General features: G+C 40.0%; 1 protein-coding gene and 1 long non-coding RNA gene across 10 annotated transcripts in view; one reads left to right on the forward strand and one right to left on the reverse strand.

Annotated features, from left to right (window-relative positions):
• The window catches only part of CDC42BPA (CDC42 binding protein kinase alpha), a 175015-nt gene that overhangs the window by 76888 nt on the left and 71736 nt on the right, over nucleotides 1-26391 (reverse strand). For all 9 annotated transcript variants that reach the window (XM_053912183.2, XM_053912189.2, XM_053912185.2 and 6 more), the window contains 6 exons: nucleotides 22894-23094; nucleotides 20930-21178; nucleotides 18382-18461; nucleotides 15478-15644; nucleotides 7026-7148; nucleotides 4478-4611 (listed from right to left, as the gene is read on the reverse strand). In XM_053912183.2, coding sequence (XP_053768158.1) covers nucleotides 4478-4611; nucleotides 7026-7148; nucleotides 15478-15644; nucleotides 18382-18461; nucleotides 20930-21178; nucleotides 22894-23094 — 954 coding nt within the window. The remainder of the gene's footprint in view (nucleotides 1-4477; nucleotides 4612-7025; nucleotides 7149-15477; nucleotides 15645-18381; nucleotides 18462-20929; nucleotides 21179-22893; nucleotides 23095-26391) is intronic.
• Nucleotides 10612-23063, forward strand: LOC123478223 (uncharacterized). Its single transcript, XR_006653374.2, has 3 exons — nucleotides 10612-10930; nucleotides 21550-21753; nucleotides 22930-23063. It is a non-coding gene; the product is annotated as an uncharacterized lncRNA (long non-coding RNA).

A 26391-nucleotide genomic window follows, 5' to 3' on the forward strand; every position in this document is an offset into this window, starting at 1 on the left:
TGGCTAAATCAACAGACCTCCCCCATCCCCCTCGCAGGAGAGAGTCTCCAAGCCCAGGTGGCTCTACAGTCGCTTCCTCCAGTGTTTCAAGGTACAAAGTGTTCCCCTTATACAAACTTTGCTGAGAACAGAAAAAGAGGCAATGCTGCCTAACTCACGCTATGAGACCAGTAGAATCTTGGTATCAAGGAAAGACCGGAAAGGTAAAGGAAAAAATTACAGGCTAATCTTACTGATGAAAACAAATTTTAAAAATCCTAAAAAAAAAGGTGTTAGCAAATCAGTTCTGGCGAGGTATGAAGAGAGAAGCAGCACGACTTCTGGAACTAGACTCCTTGAGGTGAAATTCCTGCTCCATCACTTTCTAGCTCTATTATGATCTTGAATAAATGCACTTAACTCTCTGTGCTCAGTCTTATCATTTGTAAAATGAGAATAATAACACCATCATCTAGATCACAGGACACTTAAACACATTAAATGATCTAATATATGTAAAGCACTTGAAATAATGCTATTAGAACTGATGCTATGTGTTACCCGTACTATCATATTATTTAGGAGAAAAGAGACAGACAATTTATATTTAACCCAGAAATGCAGAAGTAGTTTAATGTTAAAAAAAAGTCTATAAATGTAATTCACTACACTAACTTATTAAAGAACAATCATATAATTCCATCAGTAGATATTAGTAAGTCCTAGTAACTGTTACAACAGTGTGCATACAAGCACATTTAATAAATTCAACACCCACTATTGATCAAAATGATTAGCATGAAAGAAACAGAAGATAACTTCCTTAACCTGATCAGAAGTATTTATCGAAAACATTAGTGGTGAAACATTAAAGACGTTTTCTTTGGAATCGGGAATAACACAGGAATGCCTGCTACCACCACTTCCACTCCTTGTGGTACTAGAGGTCTGCCCCAGTACAGCCAGAAAGGGAAGGAGAGAAAAGGCATAAAAATAAAAAAGGAAGAAACAAAACTGTCATTATTTGCAGAAAACTTTAAAGAATCTCAAATATGTAATTACAATTAGTGAGAGTTTAGCAACATTGCTAGAAAGAATCAGGAAAACTATATAATTTTTAAAGATACCATCTAAAATATGAAAAAAATAGAATAATAAATTTAAGGAAAAGAAAACAGGACCAGTACACAATTTTACAGAAAAACATTGTAAAGGACTTTAAAGACATGGAGAGATATAGCATGCTTGTAGATGAAAAGACTGTGAAGTATAGAGAAAATATTTTTATGTTTTTGTAAAGTTAGGCCTTTCTAAGCAAATATTACTGAAACTTGGGACCTAGGAAAGACTTTCAAAGTAATTTATGTGTAATTTAGATAGTGAGAAAATCCAAAGAGTTTTAACTCCTGGATGTATGTGTTTGCATTCCAAGAAGGAGCAGACAGAGAGTTAAGAGCCTGAACCAGGGAGATATCCTCTTTATAAAGCTGGCAACTCTGGGCATACCTTTCCACTGGAATGACTTATTTTAAATATTCCCTGGATCCCTCTCCTTAGATTTGCAAGGAGAGTCTCAGAAGGGTGGGTGGAGATGGGGGGAGCGGGAAGCATGTGCTTCTCCTCTCTACACACACAGACCATTCACTTCTCCGGGGCTCCCACGCTGTGGTGCAGACTTTGCATGCGAGTGTGTCGGGTTTCCGCCACCCAGCAATCACTGCATTGCCCCAAAGACAGACCGGCACCCAGGGAGCCATGCGGTTATTTTTGGCTGTACGTATAGCAGTCTCCCCCATTATCATGGATTCACTTTTGGCGATTTCAGTTAGTCTTAGCCAACCCAGGTCCGAAGACATTAAATAGAAAATTCCAGAGAGGAACAATTCACAAGTTTTAAATTGCCCGCCCTTCTGAAGAGTGTGCTGAAATCGCATGCCATCGTGCTCTGCCCTGCCCGGGACGAGAGTCACCGCTTTGTCTGGTGCGTCCACGCTGCAGACACCGCACACTGGTGAGTCACTTAGTGGCCGTCTGTCAGGGTATCATAGTTCAAGTCTCCCTTATTTTACTTAATGTGTACAGGGTGCAGCACTATCCACGGTTTCAGGCACCCACTGGGGGTCTAGGAACATATATCCTGGGGATAAGGCGACGACTGTAAATCATAACAATCTGCTCTGTTCTTGAAATCTGCATGTACATTTAGAATAATATTAAGAAATACGGGCAGTAAGAACTTAAAGACTCAACACTATAATAACATCAATTCTCCTGAAACTGCTCCCTAGACTTAATGTAATTTTAATACAAATCCCGTCACGGCTGTCAGGGAACAGAGAATGGAGATAGAGACTGATGCACAGGGGGAATTTAATGCATGACGGGGGAGGGCCACTGCACATCGCCAGGGAAGGAGGCCCAGCGAGCCTCACGGGAGAAGTGAAGCCAATCTTTAGCTCACATGACGCACAAAAATAATTTCGGGTGCACTAAAATTTAAACAGGAGAGACCGAACTTAAAAACTTCGAGATAAAATTTTAGGAGAACTGTTTTTTAACTCAGATTTCTTACACAAGCCAAAAAATGCACAAACCATAAAGATATTTATAAATTTGACTACATTAAAACTTACATAATGTTACATTTATTCTTTCATGTGCATAAAATGAAAAAATCTTTTTTTTAAATGTCCTTGGGATGTTTTTAAAAGATTTTGTTTATTTATTTTTACAGGGAGGGGAAGGCAGGGAGAAGGAGGGGGAGAGAAACAGTGATGTGACCCAGTTGCCTCTCACACATCAGTTCCTCCGACTGGGACCTGGCCCACAGCCCAGGCACGGGCCCTGCCTGGGACTCAAACCGGAGACCTTTCAGTTCCCAGTCCGGCGCCCAATCCACTGAGCAACACCAGCCAGTGGGAAAAAAATCTTTAAAGAGTATCTGCTGCCTGTAAGGTATTAACCAAGTCATTTAAAACTCTATCCGTATAATCTGTTTCTTTTCAGCATCACTCTCTTCTCCAAATAAAGTATTAATAATAACTTATATGTTAATATACTATATTATTATAAGTGATACACATTATAATGTCGTTTTATATAATTATAAATTACACATTATATAATTATATGGTATATAATTATTATACAGGGTCCGGCACAAATAACACCTTTTTTTTAATTACAAAATCATAAGCATGTAATTCTGTAACATAACAATATCACACTCAAGCACATCATATCATTTTAGGTGAAATGTTCAAATTGCTGTCCATCTCGTACGAGACATTCGCATGCCCTACCGACCACACTTAAGTAAGCCTTACTTCTGCTGGACCCTGTATATTAACATAAGTAGTATATTAGTAAATATACTATTATTAATAATAACCAGTTATTATAAATCTAGATATCAGATTCTCATCTCATTGGTTAATTAAGTTTAGCTGAGTAATCCTACTTTAAATACATAACAGTAACCACTAACATTAATACAATATTATTAAAAAAAATAAAACACCTATTATAAATTCCAAATATTAATTGGCCATGAATTTAAATGAATCTATACACAACACTGCTTGAAACTACATCAAGAAAAAAGTAAAAATGTACTAACCTAATTCAATTTAACCTTTACAGATTTCTCTGTTAGTGTTTTGTTATTAGCTTCATCAGCAAAAGGTTGTTTTATTTTTAATTACCTCCATTTCTTTACTGAAAGCAAGACTTACAGATTTCCCACGGTAGGACTTCTTTCGGTATTATCAACGTATTATACACTACGTCGCTGAATACAATTTATACTACTCAGTAAGCCACTCATTTCTTTTTTGCATTGTCTAGTATTAATTCCAACGTTTTAAAACATTTGCCAGTGAAAGGCAAGGTACACACAAAGTGTGGTTTAAGCTCAGTATTTTCGCTAGCGCTTGAATTTTATTTTCCCTCTCGGACTGTGTTACAGAGTCCCAGCTGTTAATACATTTTGTTGATGTGTACAATGCTGTTTAAGTGTTGCAAGGAGTTCCTATGAAAATAACTTTAGTTTGTTCACCTATGCTTTAAAAGATAAACTGACATTTTGAAAAATCATTAAAGCATTACAGAAATTTTCTATTATAATCTTAAGAATGTTGATATCAGCAAGTCATAATGAAAATGTGCCTGTATCTTTAATTTGTACAGACACTACACTGATTTTACTGTTATTTCTTCATAACATTTCTTTTTCAAAATTTTCACTTTTAATCAGTCCTATGATTATTAACTTTCCAAACAAACAAAGGATTTTGAACTTTAAAGCCTCGAGGATGTTTTTTTATTACTAGCTATTAATCAAATGACGCACACCAAATAATTCTTAAATTTTTAAACCAACTTTTTACAGATAAAATATACTATGCATTAGTGTAATTGAATATGAATGCTTTCACTATACAATTAAACAAGATTAAGAATTCAGAAAAGCCTTTAACAATCTATCTATATTTTTTACCTTGTTTAACTCTTCCCTTTCTTGTTGTAGTGTTTTGATTTGTTTTTCATAAGCCTTGATTTGTCTAAAAGCATCATCTAGCTCTCGCCTCACTGTATTAGCTTCTTCAAGTTGTTGTTCCAAGTGACTCGATTCTAAAAGAGAAGACATTGTTTCATTTACTATTTGTGTAAAAGATGGTGAGGAGCTAATGCCAATGGGAAAATGTACTAAGTGCCTTAAATAGCTGCTAGAATAAAAAGACCACACTTCTAAAAACAGTACCTTCAGAACCAGTTAACAGCGTGGCAGTGACAAAGAAGAAAAGCGGCCAAGCAAACAGTGCAGTCAAGCTCCCCCGACTGCTGGCTGGCGTCTGTGTGATGATGTTAGTGAAGACGCTTTTGCTTCCAACACTGTGGCTCCAGACCTCCCAACCTGGTTTCACCAGTGATGCCTAAAGAGTAAACTCTGGTTTCCAAGAGTACGCATCTGAAAACCTTTCATCGAAGTCAGTTCCTCTGTTTTTCAGATAAAAAACTGAGGCACAAGGGAGCTGAATAACGTCCCGAGGGCCACATGGCAAACTGGGCATCAGAACTAAGACTCAGGGCAGAGAAATGCTTTTTTTCCCTGTTTTGAGCTCAGAAATTCTTGGATCAACCTCCCCAATTTAGAAAGTAATGATATTAAATAATGTTTAGCATTATCAGTTAAAAAAGATTATGAAATAAAGTAAAAGTATTAACTTTAGTATATAATTAAACAATATTTAGTAATAGGTTGAAATAAAACGTTCCTGGCAATAATTAAAGAACTGAAGACACTGGAAACAGAAAAATCAAAACACACTCATTGACAACTCTGTTCAGGGCGCTTCCTGTTCTCACAGCCTTGTTACTCTGAGTGGTAACCCCAGACAAGCAGCGCCAGCACCCTCTGGTAGCTTGTTAGAGATGCAGAATCTCAGGCCCCACTCCAAACCTACTGAACCAGGATCTGCATTTTAACAAGATTCCCGGGTGACTTGTTTGCAGATTAAAGTGCGAGAGCAAATGCATAAATCATTGTACACCGTTGAGTTTAATGCTCTCCATAAACGAAGTAGTGTTTGTAATAGTTTAGTGCAATAGTCAAAGCCGCTTAAGTGTGGCACACACTAACTGGTTCTGGATTTCTTAAATTCAACAATTCACTAATGCTTAGTGCCCAGAGTTACAGATTTAATAATAAAAGTTTATCCATCTTAGGTGATTTGGAAGACTAAATGCTGCTACGGACAACATAGTTCACTTTAGAATCTCTGGAACGTCTGCGGAGCTGCACTTGGGGCCGAGACTGGAGCCGGGGCGACTGGGAGTGCAGCCCGAGGACCCCTCCCCGACCCACTAGGGCGCACTGTCGCAGCTCTTCCCTTACCCTCTTATTCCCACAGTAAGTCACAGCTCTTCGGAGACGCAACTGTACTTCTGACCTCGAGGGGCACAGCATCCACCAGTGCCTCTATCCACTCCCTAGGTTTCTCCTCTACTTACATTACTTAGGGGTGGGGGTGAAGGGGGACAGAGATGACTCCTGTTTCACTCAGAAAAAAATCCAAAGTCCTTAAAACACTCAGTAAGACTCTCCTGATGCGGCAAAAGCCCTCTCTACCCCATGTACTTGCCAGCTCCTCTCCTTCCATCCTCCCCGCATGCTCATCTACCCCAGCCATGCTGTCCTCTGGGTCTCATTTGAACTCAAGAGGCCCATTCTGACTGTATGGCCTTTGCACTGGCTGGTCCTTCTGCTTGGAACATAAATTCCCAATTTAAATGCATGGCTGGGTCCCTTCACTTCTTCAAGTTTGTGCTCACATGTCACTTTCTCAATGAGGCTTATACCTGGACCACCTACTTAAAAAAAACTCCTCATATTGCACTTGTGACCTGTTCCTCTTATTCTGCTCTGTCTTTAAGAACTTGTCCCTTCTAGCATGCCAAGAGCCTAAAACACCACCTGGTACACAGAGTATGTGCTCAATAAATATTTGTTGAATGAATGTAATAAATGAATGAATGGATACACCAGGTATATCAAGAGTTGTCAAAATTACTTTTAATCTATCTCAGCAATACACTGAAAATTAAACTGTTACCAAGAAAATAAAGTTTCACATGCCTTAATGCCTGTACAGGTGGGATTCCCTTGTCCCTCCTTCCTCACTCCTAACACTCTTTCCCCTACTCATATGTACACTTTGCCAGACAAATTCCAATGAGTGTCCCAAACTAACAGGTCTTCCAAAAGAGTCATCTTTGTGAACTAAAACCCGGGTTAGGTGCTCCTCCTACATACTGTGTTTATTTTCCTTACAGCCTATACGCATGTGCTGCGACCACTCGTTTATCTTTTCCCCAGACCAACACGTGAGCTCCTGGAGAGCAGACACCGGTCTTACTTCGCTTCCCCTCGCTGGCACACAGCCCCAACCACATAACACGTGACAAATAATAAACATTTTGTGTGCAAATAAAAGACTTTTTAAAAATCTACTCAACTGAATTAATAGTGAAACACAGAAATTTACCTCTTACTTGTTTCCTTAGTTTTTCAATTTCTTCCTTTAAATTTTTTATTTCTAAATCTTTGCTGGCCGTCAGTGGACCGTCAACAGTGGAGTACTGCAGAGCTTGGACAGTCTGTGTTGACTCTTAAAAAAAGTAAATGAAAGAAAGAATAAGAAATCTGGCCATATTCTATAAATTTTTTAAACTAACAGCAATATGTATTTTCTTCTAGAAGAATCCTTATATAATTCTACTAATCAAAACATCTACCCACTGGGAAAAAAGCTTGTAAACACATTAGTTTTAAGTAAAAAACCCCACCGCATCCGTCTTTAGCACGTACACAGCGGCGGGCGGGGAGCGCCGTCGGGTGACACAGGGAAACGGAGATGCTGTATGAGGGGAGGTTCGGGGGTTGACACACAGTACGCAGAAGTGCTGGCCCTCCGATTTTTATCTACGAAAGCCGAGGCCCACCTACAGATGACTTTGGCTCATGAGTTTGGTTAAAATAGAGATGATTTACCTTGTGGTTCTAGTCAGAAGATGCAAGGTATTAAAGAAACGTTAACTCTATTGAGGCTTATTCCCAGATAGTATCAAAAGATACGGAAAAAAACCTTTAAAACCATTCATGTCAGAAATGAAACCACACTTGTCCTAAAATTGTTATTCTGCTATCTTACGGAGGTTCCCAAATAGAGAGTCTCTACCTCACCCGAGTTTGTTGCTAGTACAGATAACGTAACTGCTCTGTACCAGGCACGCCCCGCAGGGTACCACCACGCGGTAAGGAGCGCACTCACCGAACCTGGATGGCACCCCCTCCTGCTGCGTGAGCCAGCCTTCTACATGACGGTGGCACAGGTCTGTGTGCGCCAGCGTCACTGCAGACAAATGACTGACTGAGGGGCTGCTCTATGACTTTACGAGCGCTGCGATGTCACTGAGCCACAGGGATTTTTCAATTCGACTATAATCTTACGGAACCACCATGGTATATATGGCACATGAGGTCCACTGTTGACCGAAACTTCATTATACGGTGCAAGATTGCACTTATTTATATTCCGCTTTGTGTAATTTGTTACTCACAGTTTATATAATTACCTAAATATATTACATGCATAACCGATTAAACGCCAAAGGACTGTGACCGTCAGAGGACAGAGATTTTTCTAATTCATCTTCATCACGCATACAGAGAGTACCACAATCATCGTCATGCACAGTGGTTAATAAGTATCTGTTAACTGGAGTTGAAGGTGTAAAATACACCATATTGTGCATCCAATCATGATCTTTTACGCCCAATAAGTAGTTCTTACGTGTTTCTTCATCTTTGGGTTTGCTAAAAATTGGTGCTTTTTGTATTTATTGTTTTTAAATGAACATCCTTTGTGTATTTTAAAGACATCTAAGTTGGGAGGGAAAAAATGAGGAGACATAAAAACAACCCAGTGGACATTAGCAGGAGCTACTTTTCCTCCGACACCCCACACTCTGCAGGACATGGAGATGGGTGGATGTCCTTGCTCGTCTTTGTCACCACTGTCCTCCCTGTAGGTCCCAGGCCTGCTGAAATGCCCATTACCTGTTTATGTAGTTATCTACTGTCCTGTTCTTTCTTTGAGTAACAGTTTTACGCAACGTTTACTGCTCCTCTTTCCTTTACAACCCTATTATTAACGACTCTAACGGCAAAATAGACAATCTATCCGACACTGTGTCTTCTCAGGCACACAAACCGCGGTGGCAGACTCTGTTGGCTTCGTTACCCAGCCGCTAGTCCTCTCTCTTTGCTTGTAACCCAGATTCAGGTTTGAGGCTACAGTGTGCATAGGTAAGTGGGCCCAGCCACAACTGTGGACGGTTTCAGTCAGTTTTGGTAATCCCATTCTACACCACCAGCACTAGTTAAGAATTAGGTATGTGACCTGGTTATACCTTAGAAGAAGTCCACTAGGGGGCTTCACAGAAAGACTTTAATCCCTCATTAAGTAAGAGATGTATGAGAGAAAATGAAACTTCTCTTTTGGGGTCTGCGGATACACGAAGACATGGCGTCTAGAACTTTGGCAGCCCTGTGGGATCAGGAGGGGAAGTCAACCCCCTATCAGCACTGAGACCGCCTCCTTCTGATTTCAGTGAGAACAAACCCAGGTTGGTTAAGAACTCTACTACCTGGAGCCCAAAACAAAGAAAGGGAAAACCCTGCCTGGAGTGAAAATAACACAAACATCTCTATGTTACTTTTATCCATGATATCTGTCATTCAATAAAAATTGTGAGACATTTGGAAAAGCATGAAAGTGTGATCAATAATCAGGAGAAAAAAACCAGAACATACAGACAGACCCATAAATGATTGTGTGGTTGGAATTACCATACAAGGACTTTAAAAAATAGAGAAAAACTAAAAAAGATGAAAATTTTCAACAGAGAAATGCAAACTGTAAGAAAATCAAATGGATATTACTGAACTAAAAGAGACAATATCTGAAATTAAGACTGACTCAGTAGGAGACAGGAGTAATGAACGTGAAGGCCAGTCAACAGGAAATACTCAAATTAAACACAAAGAAAAGTAAGAATGGGAGGAACAGGATAAGAAACGGGTGCCAGTCTAACACACAGACACCATTAGAGTCCCAGAAGGAGAGAAGTGAACGTGGCAAAAAGACACATATGTATATCCACAGAGATTACCGTTTAGAATTTTCCAAAGTTGATAAAGGATACCAATCAAGATTCCAGAAGCTCAGTGCACCCCACACAGGATTTTATATTAATACAAAGTAAACTGCATGTAGGCAGATTACAGACAAACTGAAGTTAAAGAGAAAACCTTAAAAGCAGGGACAGGAAAACCAGCATACATTCAAGAGACCAAGTTAACAGCTGTTTTTCAAATACAGTGGATGTGGGAAAACAGTGGGGTAGCACCAGCATAGCAGCGAAGGGGGAAAGGCCAGACTTCCAACACAGCAAAATATCCTTCAACAATGAAGGCGAAGAAGGCATCTCAAGACAAATCTGAGAATTTTTTATCACACATCTAAAGAAATACTAACAGAAGTTTTTCGGATTAAAGAAAAATGATTCCAGATGGAAACAAATCACTAGGGAGAAATAAAGGGCACTAAAAGAGTAAATATTTAGGTAAATAAGAAGATATTTTTAAAAAATTAATGAAATATTTAAAGTAACAAGAACATAAATGCACTGAAAGGTTACAACATAGAGATAAAACATATGACAACAACCACACAAAGGACTGTTGTGATGTTTTTACGTTGTTTGTCAAGTGGTAAATAAAAGTTATTTTCCAAAAAAACACAGATAAAGACCTAACAGAAAAAATGGGCAAGAACATTGAATAGGGACTTCACAAGACTATCCAAATGTACAGTAAATATATGAAAAGACACTCAACCTCATTACTTACTAGAGAAACACAAATTAAAATCGTAGCATACACTAGTATACAGACACTAGAATTGCTAAAAGCTGAAAACACTCCATCCCCCGACCTAGAAATCCTACTCCTACGTAGATGTCCAAGAGAAACAAGTACATATGACCAAGAGAGAGAGAGAGAAACGCTCACAGAAGTTAGGCTCGTAATAGTCAATATCTGGAAATAACCCAAATGGCTCAACAGCAACAAATCACATGGGATGTTCTGAATGCTTGTGCTCCGCCCCCAAATTAATATGTTGAAATTCTAACTACCCACAGATGTTATTAGAAGATGGGGCCTTTGGTAGGTGCTTAATTTTTAGAGTGCAGTCCTCATGAATGAAATCAGGGCCTTATAAAAGAAAGCTCTTGAAGACCCCTAGCCCCTTCTACCAGGTGAGGACGCAGGGAGGCGGCACTGGCCACGGTGGCATGCTGATCTTGGACTTCAGCCTCCAGAACGGTGAGAAGTGAACTTCTGTTGTTTTTAAGCCACCCAATCTGTTGGAGTTAGTTATGAGCCAAAACATACTAAGACATTAGATAAACAAACTTTTAGAATTAATGTATAATATAATACTAAACAAGAGTATAAAAAAGAACTATTGATAAATACGTGACAGATGAATCTGAAAAACAACAAACATGTTGAGTGAAAGAAGCCAGATACAAATGAGATCATACTATATGATACAGTGTATATGAAGTTCAAGAACAGGTAAAATCAACTAATAACAAAAGTATTAAGCCAGTGTTTACTTGAGAGTGGTGGAAACGAACGGGCAAAGGGCATGTTGGAACTTTATGCTAGGCTAGAAGAGCTCTGCATTGCCTGCGGTAAAGGTTAGTGACTGTGCACACATATGAACATTTAGGCACACTCTGCTGTATGTATAACACCATTTAAAAATCAAAACAGAGTGACATCAGTGTCACGGTGACATGGGTCACCCCTCTTTTCTATCTCCTGTGATTCACACCTAACTGGACAGTCAAAACTAGACAAAAGCACTCCTGCGCAGCAGTCCTGCGCACTGAGAGGTCCATCCCACTGCGGACCCACAGGTGGGAGGATCTGACCTGGAGGGCGGATACCGAGCCATGGGCGTTGCAGCAGAGCCCTTCCTAGCAGGGGAGGTAGAGAGTGAGCGTGGTGAGTAAAAGTCTGCCTGGCCTGGGGCGCTGCAGCTGGGGGGGACCTTACGCTCTTCAGCAGCACCTGGCTTTCTGTGGAGAGACCTTGGTGACTGGGGGAGGGAAAGGAAAGGGAAGAGGGCAGACAAGGAGAACTAAATTGCATGCTGTCTGCCCACAGACCTCTGGGCCTCCCCAACCTGAGGAGCCCCCTACCAGTACAGGAGCACACCCAGGTGCTAAGCACACACCTCTGGCTACTCTGCCACCAGCATTTAAGCTTATTCAAAGTCAGCTCCCCTAAGAGTAACCAAACCTTGTGCTGTATCGCCACCTTCTGGAAAGCAAAAGAAAGGCTTCTGGTTGCCAAGCTGTTGAAATGTTATAATCAAAGAAAACCAAGCCTTCCCTAAATAAGGAAGATATTTGCTGCTTCAAACGTGATGGCAGAGGCACGTTTTACACAACCCTGAAAGGTCACAGTACTGCAGTACGAAAAAAGAAAATGACGATTCTCCAGCAACCAAACTCACAGACATGGACTATTGCAATCTGCTAAAGGATTCACGATAGATGTTATGAAGACATTCAACAAAGTAAAAGAAAACTTAGAAGGGCAATTCAGTGAACTCAGGAATAAGACTAATGAAAAAAATAAATAATTTCCCAATGAGGCTGAAATTATTAAAGAACCAAGCAAAACTTCTGGAGCCGGAGAACTCAATAAATGAGGTGGAGAGTGCATTAGATACAGACTACTGGAAACAGAGTGGGCCACGTGGGAGAGAGAACAGCAATCTGTATAAAAGGCATCACAAATGATTCAGGTGAAAAGGAGAGAGAATTGATTTTGTAAAAAGTAAAGGAAACCTACAAGGTTGTCCACCTCCACAAGAGAAGCCAACATATAAATGGTGCGTATATCAGAAGGACGAGAGAGGGAGGAGGCGGCAGAATGTTTAAAGAAAACATAGCTGAGAACTTCTTCCCAAACCTGGGGGAAGAACTAGACATCCAAGTTCAAGAAGCTGACGGAACACTTTACTACCTCAACGCAAAGACCTTCAACACACGTTGCAGTGAAATGATCACAGTCAATCATAAAGAACTGATTTTAAGGAAAGCCAGGAAACCCCCCCACAAAGAAACCCTCATTAGGATATAAGCAGATTCCTCAGTAGAAAGTCTACAGTCTAGGAGAGAGTAGAATCACATACTCGAAGCACTAAAAGATAAAAATGGCCAGCCAAGAATACTCTAGCAAGCAAATTTACTTCTCCTCTGCTATTAAGGAGAAGTAAAGGCTTTCTTTCGCAGGTATACAAAAGCTGAGGGACCTGCCCTACGAGGAATCTTGAAAAGAGCTCTTCAACCGAAAATGACAGATGAAAGTGCACAAAACCCTGATTAAGATGATAGCCAGAATTAGGAAAAACTAACTATTTTAGAATAGGGTTAAACTCTTAGTATAAAGGAAAAAAGCATTGAAAATAACTACAGCTACTAAAATTTGGTAACAAATTCACACTAGAGAGAGAGAGAATTTGTGACATCAGAAATATAAAACATAGGAAGTAAAAGACAGAACTTTTATAGGTGATTGAAGATAAAGGACTATCAGCAGAAAAAAACAGACTATTTTATCCATGAGATGTTTTATGTAACCCTCATGGTAACGACAAAGCAAAAATCTAGAGCACAGACATAAAACAAAAGGCAGGGAGCGGGGGCGGAGGGAGAATGAGCATATCATCATTGAGAAACAGAAGGTTAGTGCATCCTCCTGGTATGCCAAGGTTGCAGGTTCGATCCCCAGTCAGGACACATACAAGAATCAAACTAATGAGTGCATCAATAAATGGATCAACAAATCAATGTCTGTCCGTCTTCTCTCTTTCTCTCCCTCCTTCCTTCTCTAAAATCAATAATTATTATTTAAATAAAAACAGAAACAGAAGGAAAAAGAAAAAATGGAGATTCAAAATAACCAGAATGAAAAAAGCAAGCAGTAAGTCCTTGCATATCAAAAATCACCCTGAATGCAAATGGACTGAATTCACCAATCAAAAGGCACAGAGCTGCTGCTGGATTAGAAAACAGGGCCCAACTAGACGCTGCCTGAAGGAGACTTATTTCAACTCTGAAGACACATACAGGCTCGAAGTGCAGGGACAGAAGACAAATTCCAAGCAAGCAGAAACCAGACAAAGTGGGTGCAGCCACACTTATATCAGGCAAAGTAGATTTCAAGGCAACAACAGTGAGGAGACAAAAAGGTCATTACATAATGATAAAGGGGTCACTGCATCAAGAAGATATAACTGTAAAATATATGCTTCCGAACACATAAGCACCGAACAAATTAAGCAAATACTAACAGATTTGAAGGGAGAAACAGACAAAGTGGAGTAATAGTAAGAGACTTCAGTACCCCCGTACCAACAATGGATAAATCGTCCAGGCAGAAAATAAGCAAGGAAACACTGGAATTGAACCATACGTTAGAACAAATGGACTTAACATCACAGGGATAAGGAGAAATGAGCAAATGAAACTAAGAATAACCGGTTTATGAGGAAAAAGAAAACCAGAAGATTAAAGTGCCCCAGAAGCCAAAAGAAGAAAGAGCTATTTAGGAGAGGGAAGTGGGCAAGTGGACCCAGTGCTGATGGGTTAAGGGATGAGCACCGGGAAATGATTGTTGGAGTCTGCAACACAGGCAGGGAACGGGCAAAGGAAAAAGTAGGACGGCTGGGCAGCAGTAAGACTCTGTCTGAGATGCGTGTTCATGAACTTGAAGTGGGATTAGCCAGCACGTTGTGTGTTTTAAGTAAGCTACCTTCAGCCACAGGTGTGGTTGTGTTTCGGCAGGGCTGGGGTTCTGCCAAAGACACCCCACAAACAGAAAGAGGAGCAACAGATTACGACTGGCACAGAATGAGAACCGAGGGTGGAAGAGGGACAGCGACGGAGGGCGAGGGCCACAGGGAACGACGGAAGTAAAGGGGTATGGAAGTTAAAGCACTAGAGGGAATGAACTAGAAAAGTGTAAGCAAAAGGTTATGTGAGGTTTGCCTGAAATAAAAATTAACAAAGAATTTTAGAGACTGTAATCTCAAGGTAGCCTTACTACCATGAGAAGTGGTGGGTGAAGTACGGGGGAAGACGAGATCTCTGAAGGTGAAGAATCAAGAGACCAAGTCAGAATATCACAAGCCTCACCAACGAGCATTTTCAAATCTCCACATCCTGTGACCCTTGTCATGGCGTAGAGAACGACAGCCTGCTAAGAGCTGCAGCTTTCAGGGCTGAGGGACTCCAGTAGGAAAAGTCTCGGATGAGAAGGGTTCCTTTCCCCAGAGCCCTTTCCCCGGGTCCCACTTTCCTCTCTCCGAGGTACTTATTCCCACACATCTTTCCATGCAGGGGCGGGCAAGTAAGGGGTGGGCAAAAATAGGGTTATAGTTGTGAGTACATGAAACAGAGTTTTTCCTCGTATTATTATTACTTTATTTATTATTTACTGTATTATTTATCTTATTATTTTGTATCCATAGTCATGATTTATTTTTTAGGTACTGATGGCTGGTAATTCAACCTACTTTTGTCCACCCCCTCTGTGTGTGTGTGTGTGTGTGTGTGTATTTATACACATATACACAAATACCCATGGAAAACAAATGCCATTTTGTTTCCTATTGATTTTGTGAGTTTACATAAATATTACACTGTATTCTGCATAAATTTCTACAACCTGATTTTTCTCTACTTCATAAAAAAATTTATTTTCAAGATAAAGCAACCACTTATAATAAACAGCCCCTAACACTGAGTCCAATTCAAAAAGGAAACATATTATCTTTAAAATATATTTACCTTGAAGCTTCCTACTAAGTTCAAGCTTTTCCTGTTCAAGGCGTTTAATTCTCCTTTCATAAGCTTCTGTTGCTAAGTTGTTATCTAGGGTCCTCTGGACACTGGCATCGAGATCCAGGGAAGCAGGGCCAGCTGTGACTCTTAAACAGCTCCGGTCAGAAAGAACACTGAAGGAAGGAAAACATGTGGGTTTACACTGAAACACAAAGTTTAAAGAAAAAAGACAGCCTTTTGAAACTGTTCATTTGAACCATGGATTTGATGGAGATCACATGGAGGGTTATCGGCGAGGAAGTGGGAGGCGGAGAGAGGGGGGAAGGTACAGAGAGTAAGTAGTAGCATAAATGGTAGGCAGAAGATAGACAGGGGAGGGTAAGAATAGTATGGGAAATGTAGAAGCAAAGAACATATATATGACCCATGGACATGAAGGGGGAATGCGGGTGGGGAGGGGGTGCACAGGGCAGAGGGGAATAAAGGGGGGGGGAATGGAACAACTGAATAGCATAATCAATAAAATATATTTTAAAAAACATGGATTTGAATATCTAGTTATAGGTAGCTGTCTAGAATGGTAGTAGAACTTTTCTTTTTTTGCAAAATCATTATAAATGACTTTTTAGAAGCATTTTTTAAAATGAAAACTTAAATCTCCCGCATTACCCTGTGTTTATATTAATAACCAAAAACTATAAAACGAAGTTTGCTGAGGGGTTGTTGGCAGTTTAAAACAATGTAACCATCTCAGTGAACTGGTGGTCAAAAGCACCACCATGGTCCTCTTTCCTGGAATTCAGAGTTCAAAAGTGAAATGCTTTCTTCAATGTAATACAATTTAAATAAAAATATTTGAGGTACTGGACACTCAGAAGTGAGCAGAACAAAACATGCCCAATGCAGAGTTTATTTTCCAGTGACGGAGACAAAAATAACCAAGATAAGTAAAATATTCAGTACATTAGACAATGTTAAATGCTAAAGAAAAAACAAAAGCAGGAAAGGGGGAAATAAAGTATTGAGAGGGAGGAAATAAAAATTTAGATAAAGTGGTCAGGAAAGTCATCACTCAGAAAGTAACTCTGAATGAAGTCCAGAGAGAGAGGGGACTCTGGGAATACTGGGGAGAAGCATTCCAGGCAGAGGGAACAGAAATGCACAAGCCGAAACAAGAGTACGTCTACCACGTTCATGGGCCAGAAAGGAGGCCTGTGTGGCCGGCATGGAGTGAGCAAGGTGAAGAGTAGTAGTGGACAGAATCAGAGAGGTCAATAAGTGAGCCAGTCACGTAGGGCATTGTAAGAACTTAAGTTTGGAGTTAAGGTACAAAGTCACCAGAGGTAGGGGCAGTAGGGGGTTGGTCCTGAACAGGGAAATGACATGATCTGACTTAACTTTTAGCAGGATCACTCCGCCAGGTGCAGAGAAAATAAGAACCAAAGCTATGAACATTTGAAGTAGGTGGGGAAGAGAGAACTGAAGTAGGAGAGAGGAGGAGGTCTCAGCTGGAGATGCACATTAGGAGTCGTGAGTAAGAATCCATGAGAGCACCAGAAAGTATAAACGGAAAAGATCCAAAGGCTAAGCCATGGGACAAGGGAGATCAGGAGGCAGCAGCCAAGGACTGAGAAGGAGTGGCCAGAAAGGCAAGGAGAAATCAGGGGAGTGCACCGCAAGCTAAGAAAAGCGCGTGTTTTAATGGCAAAGAGCCAGGACAAATTAGATGAGACTGGGCAAACAAGAAAGACTAAGAAATGATCATTAAATTTAGCAACATGGAGGTCGGTGGCGAGAGTGATAAAGGCAGTCTGCATGGAGTGAAGGGAGCACAGACTTGACTGGAGTGGTGTCAAGAAAAAAAGAGAATGAGAAAAACAGACAAAATATAGGCAACGGTTGGAAGTAATTTTGCTATGACGTGGAGCAGAGAAACGGCGGGCAGCAGGTAAAGAAAGCAGGGGGGAGAGAGATTTTACACTTGGCTGTACGGTGGGAGAAAACACTGCAGGTCTGTGGGCTGATATCAATGAGCTGACACGCAAATGACACAAAGGGAGAAACTGATGAGGCAGCAGGGAGTAGGCAAGAGGGGAGGGAGGGGCGGGTGGGCCTCAGCTCACAGTTCCAGAGCGTACAGGCGGGTCCAGGGGTGTGCAGGAGGTACATGTGGTGATGGGAGCTGTGGTGGGGGTTTGCCTCACCCTCTTGGGGACAGAGGGAGAGAGGTCAGGAGAGAGTGAGGACGACTGTGCTCAGAAGAAAGTGTACAATACGGAACAGCTCTCCAGGAGGGCGGACGCGTGAACCCACACTAGGGTAACAGGGTACATCTGCCTGGCAGTAAAAGGAGCCTGAGGTTGGTAATCGTGACCGGAAGGTGATACCAGTAAGAATGGCCACATATTTTTTTTCCAGACACTGAACCGCACAGGTACAGGCAGAAGACTGATCTGGAATAACGAACGTCAACTTAGCAGAGCCAGTGTGACAGAATGAGACGTCAAGGAATTGAGGGCCACTCACAAGGAGGGACAACAGTCACTGTCAGGGCAATCTAAACTGGGCGAGGGGGAAGAGGAGGGATGAGTGGGACGAGTGGAACGAGGGTCGGCAAAGAGAAGGGGAAGATTAACGAGTTGGGAGTTCTGACTCTGGGCGTCTAGAGAGTACTTACTCGACAGCAAGGGAACTCTCCTCCTTCCCGCCCCACCGCTGCTGGATTCTGAGCTACCCATCCTCCTCTTTCTCCCCCAAATGAGTCACGATGTCTAACTTATCCCGGCAGTAGCTTCACACTACTTCTAATTTTTGATTTACAAAGTTCTCTTACACATCACATATTTTTAAACCACAATTCACTTTAATTTTCTTTAAATTGTGCAAATTATGTTAACATTTCACACTTACCAGCTACTAGTATAGGTAAAACCAACAAATGGCAGGTGGTGGCCAGAAAATGCAGTGTGTGTTGGTGGCGGCATCGTTTCCTACAGGACGTAAAGACACCTGGTGAGAAATAACTAACCGCAGCCTGTGGGCTGTGCTATAAACATGAACTGTCAATGGGAAACATGTGACTGTTCATCGGGAAACACTGGTAAGTTTGGTACAGATGGTTAGCGATATATTTAGACCATGAACATTGCTATCGTAAAATTCGAATAAAATGAAAGTAAAGATCAAAAAGCCTGGCTGATAGAGAGCGTACAGTCATTTTTCATGCAGTCCGTATCTGCAAATTTGCCTGGTCACTGAAATTTACTTGTAACCCGAAATCAATATTCACAGCACTTTAGGAGACACGTGCAGAGCACAGAAAGAGCTGAGCTGTCCTACGCATGCGCTCCCAGCTGGACTGGAACAAGGGGACACCTGCCTTCTTGTTTCAGCTCTCACACCATAAACAAGTGTTCTCTTCGGGTCTAAGTGTACCATGTTTTTCACATTTTCATGCTTTTTATGGGTGATTTTCTGTTCAAGTGGCCTCCAAGCATGGTGCTAAAGTGCCATCTTTTGTTCCTAAGCAAGAAGGCTGTGACGTGTCTTACAAAAAAAAATGGTAGTACACTTGTTCAGCATGACTTCCAGGGCTGCTGGCCGTGAGCTCAGCGCTGATTAATTAGCAGTATCTATTAAATAAGCTGTCTTTAAATAGAAATACATAAAAAAGGCTATGCATTGATGGGTTGATAAAAATGTCGTGAGCACGGGCTCGCAGGAACCTAACCCTGTTCTCCCCCAGGGGCAGTGGTTCAGTACTCACCAGTAACAGTGCTCACGGCAATGTGGTTAACCCTAACCACCATAAATAGTAAGGGCTGACTGCACCATGTATTTAATTTGGAATGACTCACAATTTCTGTTAACAGTAAACATAATCCTATAATAAAAAACTGATGAGGAAAGTCTATTTAATTCTTTTTTACAAGGTTCAGAGAGGTTCAGAAGGTATAAGGTTCTTTTTTTAATTTTTACTGAATTTACTGGGGTGACACTGTTAACAAACTTATACAGGTTTCAGGTGTACAACTCTGCAGCACATCATCTGCACACTGTGTGTTCACCATCTCAGGCCAAGTCTCCTTCCATCCCCACTCATCCCCCTCTTGTCCTCGGGGGCCTCTCCCCGCACCCCTTTTCTCTGGTAATTACCATCCTGTCTGTGTCCATGAGTTTTTTGGGGGGGACTGTGGGGTTTTTTTGCTTATTCCCTTCACTTTTTCCACCCAGCCCCACAAACCCCCTCCACTCAGGCAGCTGTCAGTCTGTTCTCTGCATCTATGAGTCTGTTTCTACTTTGTTAGTTTCTCTTGCTCATTCGATTCCACACATAAGTGAAATCATACGGTACTTGCCTTTCTTTTATCTACTTACCAAACAGTGAAGAGTGATATAAAATTAATATAAAAATTCTTAGTGCGGAATAAAATAATTGAATTAAAATGAAATTCAAATTAAGAAGGCTAAAAAAGCAAAAAACAAAAATTTAATGTCCTTATTTTTCTAAATTCTAATTTGATATGACCTAACGGTTTAGGGCAAAGGTTGACAAACTGCATTGGCCACGAGCTAAAAATGGTTGAGTTTTTGGCTGACCTGCCGGCCTGCCAGTCACCTCAAACGGGGCTACAACTTCAGGCTAGTTAGACTGCAGGTTTTTGCTGCCCACTCAGCCCCTACCAGGTCTGCAGTTTTTAGTGGTGACACCATTGGGCCTGGGTATTTAGCTCCCCAATCCCGGACAGCCCCTCGGACCGCAGAGCTGCTGGGTTCACAAGCGGCCCCAGGCTGGCAGCTCTGCTGCCCCACCCACGCGCAGGGAGGCGGGTGGGGAGCTGTTTTTAACTAAAGTTCAGTGGTGTTTCACGAGTCGGTGTTTCTCAGTTTATTTACCTTGGGTTGATTGGTCAAGCCCTGAAATGGCTGTTTTTGACCATTCTGTCCAGTTTCATGGTGGTTTTAAGGAGAGATTTGCCAGCCTCTTCACTCTGCCATCATGAAATCCACTTTTTAGGAAATCTAACAGCATAACTCATCTAAGAAGTAAACCTTTGAATTTTAATTTTGCTCCTAGTCGTGAATAACTACCGTATTTTTCAGACCATAAGACACACCTAGGTTTTAGAGGAGAATAATAGGGAAAAAAATTTTGAAGCAAAAAATGTGGTAAAATATTTAATAACATTAATAACATAATATTTCACCAATGTAAGTGTAAGCTACATTCAGACTATATGTCGCACCCCCATTTTCCTCCCAAATTTGGGGGGTGTGTCTAATAGTCCAAGAAATACGGTATGTTCACCTCAGCACACTCTCTCAATTTCTTGAATTTGTGAGAAAATAAATACCAGAAGCTATTACTGTCTGAGCATTGATAAGCTGGTCCATAACATTTCTTTATAACCGTATTAAAAAGAACAGGGACAGAACTTCCTCACAACATCATACTCACAGTGTTCTTTAAACAGTCGTCATCCACGTCAAAATTCGATGTATCTGTTGGGCTACTAACTTCTGGAATATAAGGTGCTTCACAGTTTCGAATATTATCCCAGTCAATCCCACTGAAGAAGGGATGTTTCTTAAAGTCTTCTATTCCATTCTGACCAAGTCGATGCTCTCTGCTACAAATGAGCCTTCGAATAAGATCCTTGGCATTTTCAGATACATCTGTCACTTGAGGTGGAAACTGAAACCTTTCCTAAACAGAATAAAATAAACAGAATATAAATCAGTATTTAACTTACTAAGTAGGTTGCTTAACATTTATTTTCTTAAAAATACATTTTCTTTTAAAAATATCTAGTAAGTTTATATTGATACAAAATAATGATACTGAAGGAAATACAGGAATGAGTAAAGAATGTCTTCCTAAAAAACTTTCAATTTCACATTTGACTTAGTCATACATGCACTCAAAAGATAATAAATTAAATGCTAAAGTATCTTAAACTGCTGTCAGAATCAAGAATATTCATTAAAATAGAATTTGCCTGAATATTTCAAGAGTACGGATGGTTCATATAAGCCACATACTAATGATTAAGTAATAACAATAAATATATTTTTTAGTTTTTTACCAGAATGTTTCATAAAACAGCAGAATATACCTCTGAAGACTGGAGGCAAAACAATGCTAGCTCTGCGAACTGTCTCTCCTCGTTTGAATAAACTGCCACAGATCAGCAGCAAGGGACAATAACCATTTTTAAAGAACGTAATGTGGACTTGACACTGTGAGAAGGGTCTTACTCATCCTCACAGCAGTCACCTAAGGTAGGTGCTACTGTTACCCTAACTTTCCCAGCAGAGGAAACAGGGCACAGAGCTCAGCAATTGCTCAAGACCACACGCCAGTGAATGGTAGAGCGGAAGCTGTCTGGCTCCATCCAGCACCTTTGCTCTTAACAATCATGTTATAGTACAACGATTTCTCTCTGAATTGCTTTACATGCTTTCTACGACTTTGTAGCTATTTACTGTCTTTCAACTCTTCACCACTTAGTAGATCATCTCTGCAACCAGGGAGAAGAGCATCAATTCCATAAAACTGATTTATGTACGTGTGAAGCAAATAATCATAACTGTCACTGGAACAAATTAGAAAGAACAGACTGTCCCTGTATGGGATACTCCTAGTCACATTCCAGATTGTTCCAATTGCTCATAACCTTCTGAGACCAAGCAATCAAACCCATCCTTTTTTATTATGAACCATCTATTTCCACTTCACTTTGTACTGAGTGGATTAAAGTTTTATTAGTTCATTCCTCTTGTGCATCTGCACTGTTCCAGGATTTTGTGACAATCCTGGGAGAGGTTTCTGGTATACCTCTGTTCTACTGAAGATTTCCTTAGGGTACATTCCTACAGCTGAAGTTACTCAATTGAAAGTTCCGAACATTTTTTAAAGACTCCAGATGCATACTTAGAAACTTTTTGATGGAAAGCTTATATCAACTTATATTTTTATCAATAATGTCCATTGCACTGGCTTATTTACAGTATGGTGTACTATTATTATTTTCATCTTTATCAATCCAACAAGGGAAAAATACCTCATCTTACTTTAATTTGCATTTCGTTTATTACTGCTAAGGCTGAGAACTCTTTAAATGCATTCGGTCATGATTATAGTAATGACTGAAATCTATCTGCTTATGCTCTTTGTTATTCTAGTGGGAGCCATTTAATTTCCTACTTATTACTTTCTCTAATAAAATACAGAAGGTTAAAACTAGTAATTTTATGTATAATAATAGACTTTTGATTATTCGGGTCTGTCATGTCCCCTATTAGGGTAGAAATTAGATTATTCACTGTTTTCAGAAAAATGTTTTCTCTTTAAAAATCACATTAAAGTTATTACATGTATTATTTACCCCATCAATATGAAAAACAGTGAAGTAAACTAACCTTGTGATTCATGATTTTTCCATACGTCTCCACCAGAGATTCTGCATAAAATGGCGTTTCTCCATAAAGCATTTCATACATACAGACCCCCAAAGACCACCAGTCACACTCGGGGCCATATCTGCCTTTTCCATCTTCCATGGCTTGAAGGATTTCGGGAGAGATATAATCTGGAGTTCCAACAGCCACCGAGGACTGCACCTGAAGAAGTTCATATTTTTAGTAATCTACTGTAAATACTAGAGACAAATAATTTTAAGTTGAAAGTATTTACATTTACTTATATAATAAACAGTATCTCATAACAACTTTGTCGTTATCTGAATTTAGCCTCCTTGAACACATAAATTAAATTTTATACAATCTCCACACTAGTAGTTCTCCAGGTTTCACAACACTATAGAACCTTCATTATAGCTATTACTTAATTGACACATTAAGGGTAATGATAGGATTTCAACACCACAACCATAAAATTGAATATTGAGTTTTGAACATTCTTTTTCCTAAACTGTTATTTTTTTCATTGAAAGCAATTCACAACTGATTAACATATACCTGTATCTAGCTGCCTTTCTTCCATCAGGTATTGTTCGAACACTGTTACTGATAACCTTACACACAAAAAACTGGAACTGTGAAAATTTTACAATTAGTTATGGGGGCAAAACCCTGAAAAAACATAGTTAATACTTCTGAGCAACCTGGAGATTATTTTTAAATACCTTAATGGGAGCCTAAGGAAATAAACGATTAACAATGTCCTGCAAACTACTTATTAATTTTAAAAAATTATTAAAAAGGAAAAATATATCCTTTAAAAAATAAAGGGCCAACAGACAAAAATTGGGGCATACAATTATGGCAACTTAGATATAAACTAGAAAATGATAGCTAAAAAGAGATCCTGGGAACGAATTTTGTAAGATACTCTAAAGTAAAGGAAACTGGTTCTTTACATGATTTTAAAAGAACATATCATAAAATGAACATTCTCAGGGTAGAATAATGGTTAATATTCTGAATTTTCTGAAATAAATTACCATTCTTAATCATCATTAGAACAGACTTCCTCTTTGGCAATACTTAGATTAAGTAATTTGAAACCTTGTCCATTCCAAATTGTTCAAAATACTAGATAAAATAAAACAATCATTTTTTATGAAAATATAAACTTTCTAAAAAATAACAACTCTTCAGGGCCAGTGACCAGAGATGACTGAGAACCAGGGGTGGTAAGCATTGAAGTGGGAGTGGGGTTAGGGAATTGCTGGTTTTCATTTTCTAGGTCCTTGGATTTTAACCTGAGGACAAAGGAAGCACCCTGAGCTCAGGTGAGGTTTGAAGTGAGAGGTTGCCCCATATAACCTCCACCCTAACAGTTTACCTTAGACGGTATTCCGTAAACAAAAAGCTGAATTCCCACACTCTGCCACTCAGCAGAGAAAGATCAGACATTTTGTTGACCTTAATTGCAGTTGATATGTGAAGAAAACTTCCTCCTCTACAAATCCCTAACTTTAGGTCACCCGGTCCCAACATCTGGGGTTTTAATTCACAGAACTTCTGTGGCCCAGGAGTTCTCAAGCCAAGAAACTGGCAACAATATTGGCCCCAGTTAGGTGCCCCAGGAAGCCTGGCATCGAGTTCAAAGCTCCTCTGGGCACACATGCTCACACCTGACCACATGGAATTCCCACACGTGCAAGCCCATCAAAGGTGAGCTCACAGTCCCATAATATCAACTACACAAGTAAACATTCAATCACGAGCAAAAGCCAGAAATCCAAACAAACAATACAATTAGACTCCTAACAATTACGTAACAGTTCCACTTCATGAAATGTTTAAATTTATTAGACATTAAAAAAAAATTAAAAACAAAAGAACAAAGAGATGAAAAAAATCAAATCAAATAGAAGTCCCAGAAGTTAAAAAAAAACAAACAAACCCAGTCACTGAAATAAAACACATAGTAAATACATAAAAGATATGAAAAGGTAAATAAAACCAGACACACGTCTACGCACACTGCAGTGACAAACTACTGAGCACCAAAGCAAAGAGATTATGAACATTAAAGAACATTAAAGAGATCACCAAGCAAGGAAGACCATTATTAGACTGACAGCACCAGTACTGATGCTAACAGCACCAGAAGAGGATGGAATTATTTCTTCAAAGTAGCGAGACAAAATAATTACCAGAATTATATTCCCTACCTACCTAAATTACAATACAGGTATGAGGATTAAATAAAGACGTTCAGGTACACAGAAGCATTGAAGAACATAGTTCATAAAATAAGAAATGTAATCCAGACGGAAGAACGGGATCCTAGGTGCAACTGTAAGCAAAGATGTCAGAAATGACAAAGAAGAGAAGGAAGAGGACGACGAGCAGTAGGAAGAAGTGGAGGAGGGATAAGGAAAAGGAGGTGGCAAAGGACTAGAAAGTACTTGAAGATTGGAAAGTAAGGTGAAACTGACATACTAGACACTGTAACGTACTAACGAGGGAACATTAGGGTTAAAGTGGTCTGAGTTTCTTGTTTATTTTTTTTAACATTTATCTTATTTACTTCTTAATTATTATTCTTAGTTGTGGTAAAATACCCATAACATAAAATTTACCATCATAACCAATTCTCAGTGTCAAGTTCAGGGACGTTAAGTACATTAACACTGCTGTGCAACTATCACCACATCCATCTCTGGACCTCTCTTCCTCCTGCAGAACTGAAACTGTCCCCATTAAGCAAGGACTCCCTCATTCCCTCTCCTCCCAGGCCCTGGCAGCCACCACTGCACTTTCACTGAGTATGACCTCTCTAGGGGGCTCATACAAGGGAAATCATGCAGTATCTGTCCTTTCATGTCTGGTTTATACCACTTAGCATAACGTTTTTAAGGCTTATCCATACTGTAGCATGTAAGAATTCCTTCCTTTTAAGGCTGAATAATACCCAATGCATGTATGTACATTTTATTTATCCACTTATCTGTCAATGGATGCCTGATTCGCTTACGTCCCCTGGCTACTGTAAATCATGCCGCTACTGAACATGGATGTACAAATATCCTTCCAAGTCCTTGCTTTCAGTTTTGTGGAGCATACGCCCAGACGTGAAATTTTTGGATCATGCGGTAATTCTATTTTTAATTTTTTGAAGAACTGCCGTACTGTTTCTGGAGAGGCTACGGAATTTTACATTCCCATCAACAGTATGCAAGGGTCCCAATCTGTCTACATCTTTGCCAACGCTTGTTCCTTTTTGCTCTTCTTGAGAGCAGCATCCTAATGGGTGTGAGGTAGTATCTCACAGTGGTTTTGATTTGCATTTCCATAATGATTAGTGATGCTGAGCATCTTTTCATGTGCTTGTCGGCCATCTGTATACCTTCTTAGGAGAAATGTCTATTCAAGTTCTTTGCTCATTTTGAATTATTTATTGAGTTGTCAGTTATTTATATATTCTGGATATAACACTCTCACCAG

The sequence above is a fragment of the Desmodus rotundus genome, chromosome 10, assembly GCF_022682495.2.
Source record: "Desmodus rotundus isolate HL8 chromosome 10, HLdesRot8A.1, whole genome shotgun sequence".
In the NCBI taxonomy this organism is placed as follows: Eukaryota; Metazoa; Chordata; class Mammalia; order Chiroptera; family Phyllostomidae; genus Desmodus; species Desmodus rotundus.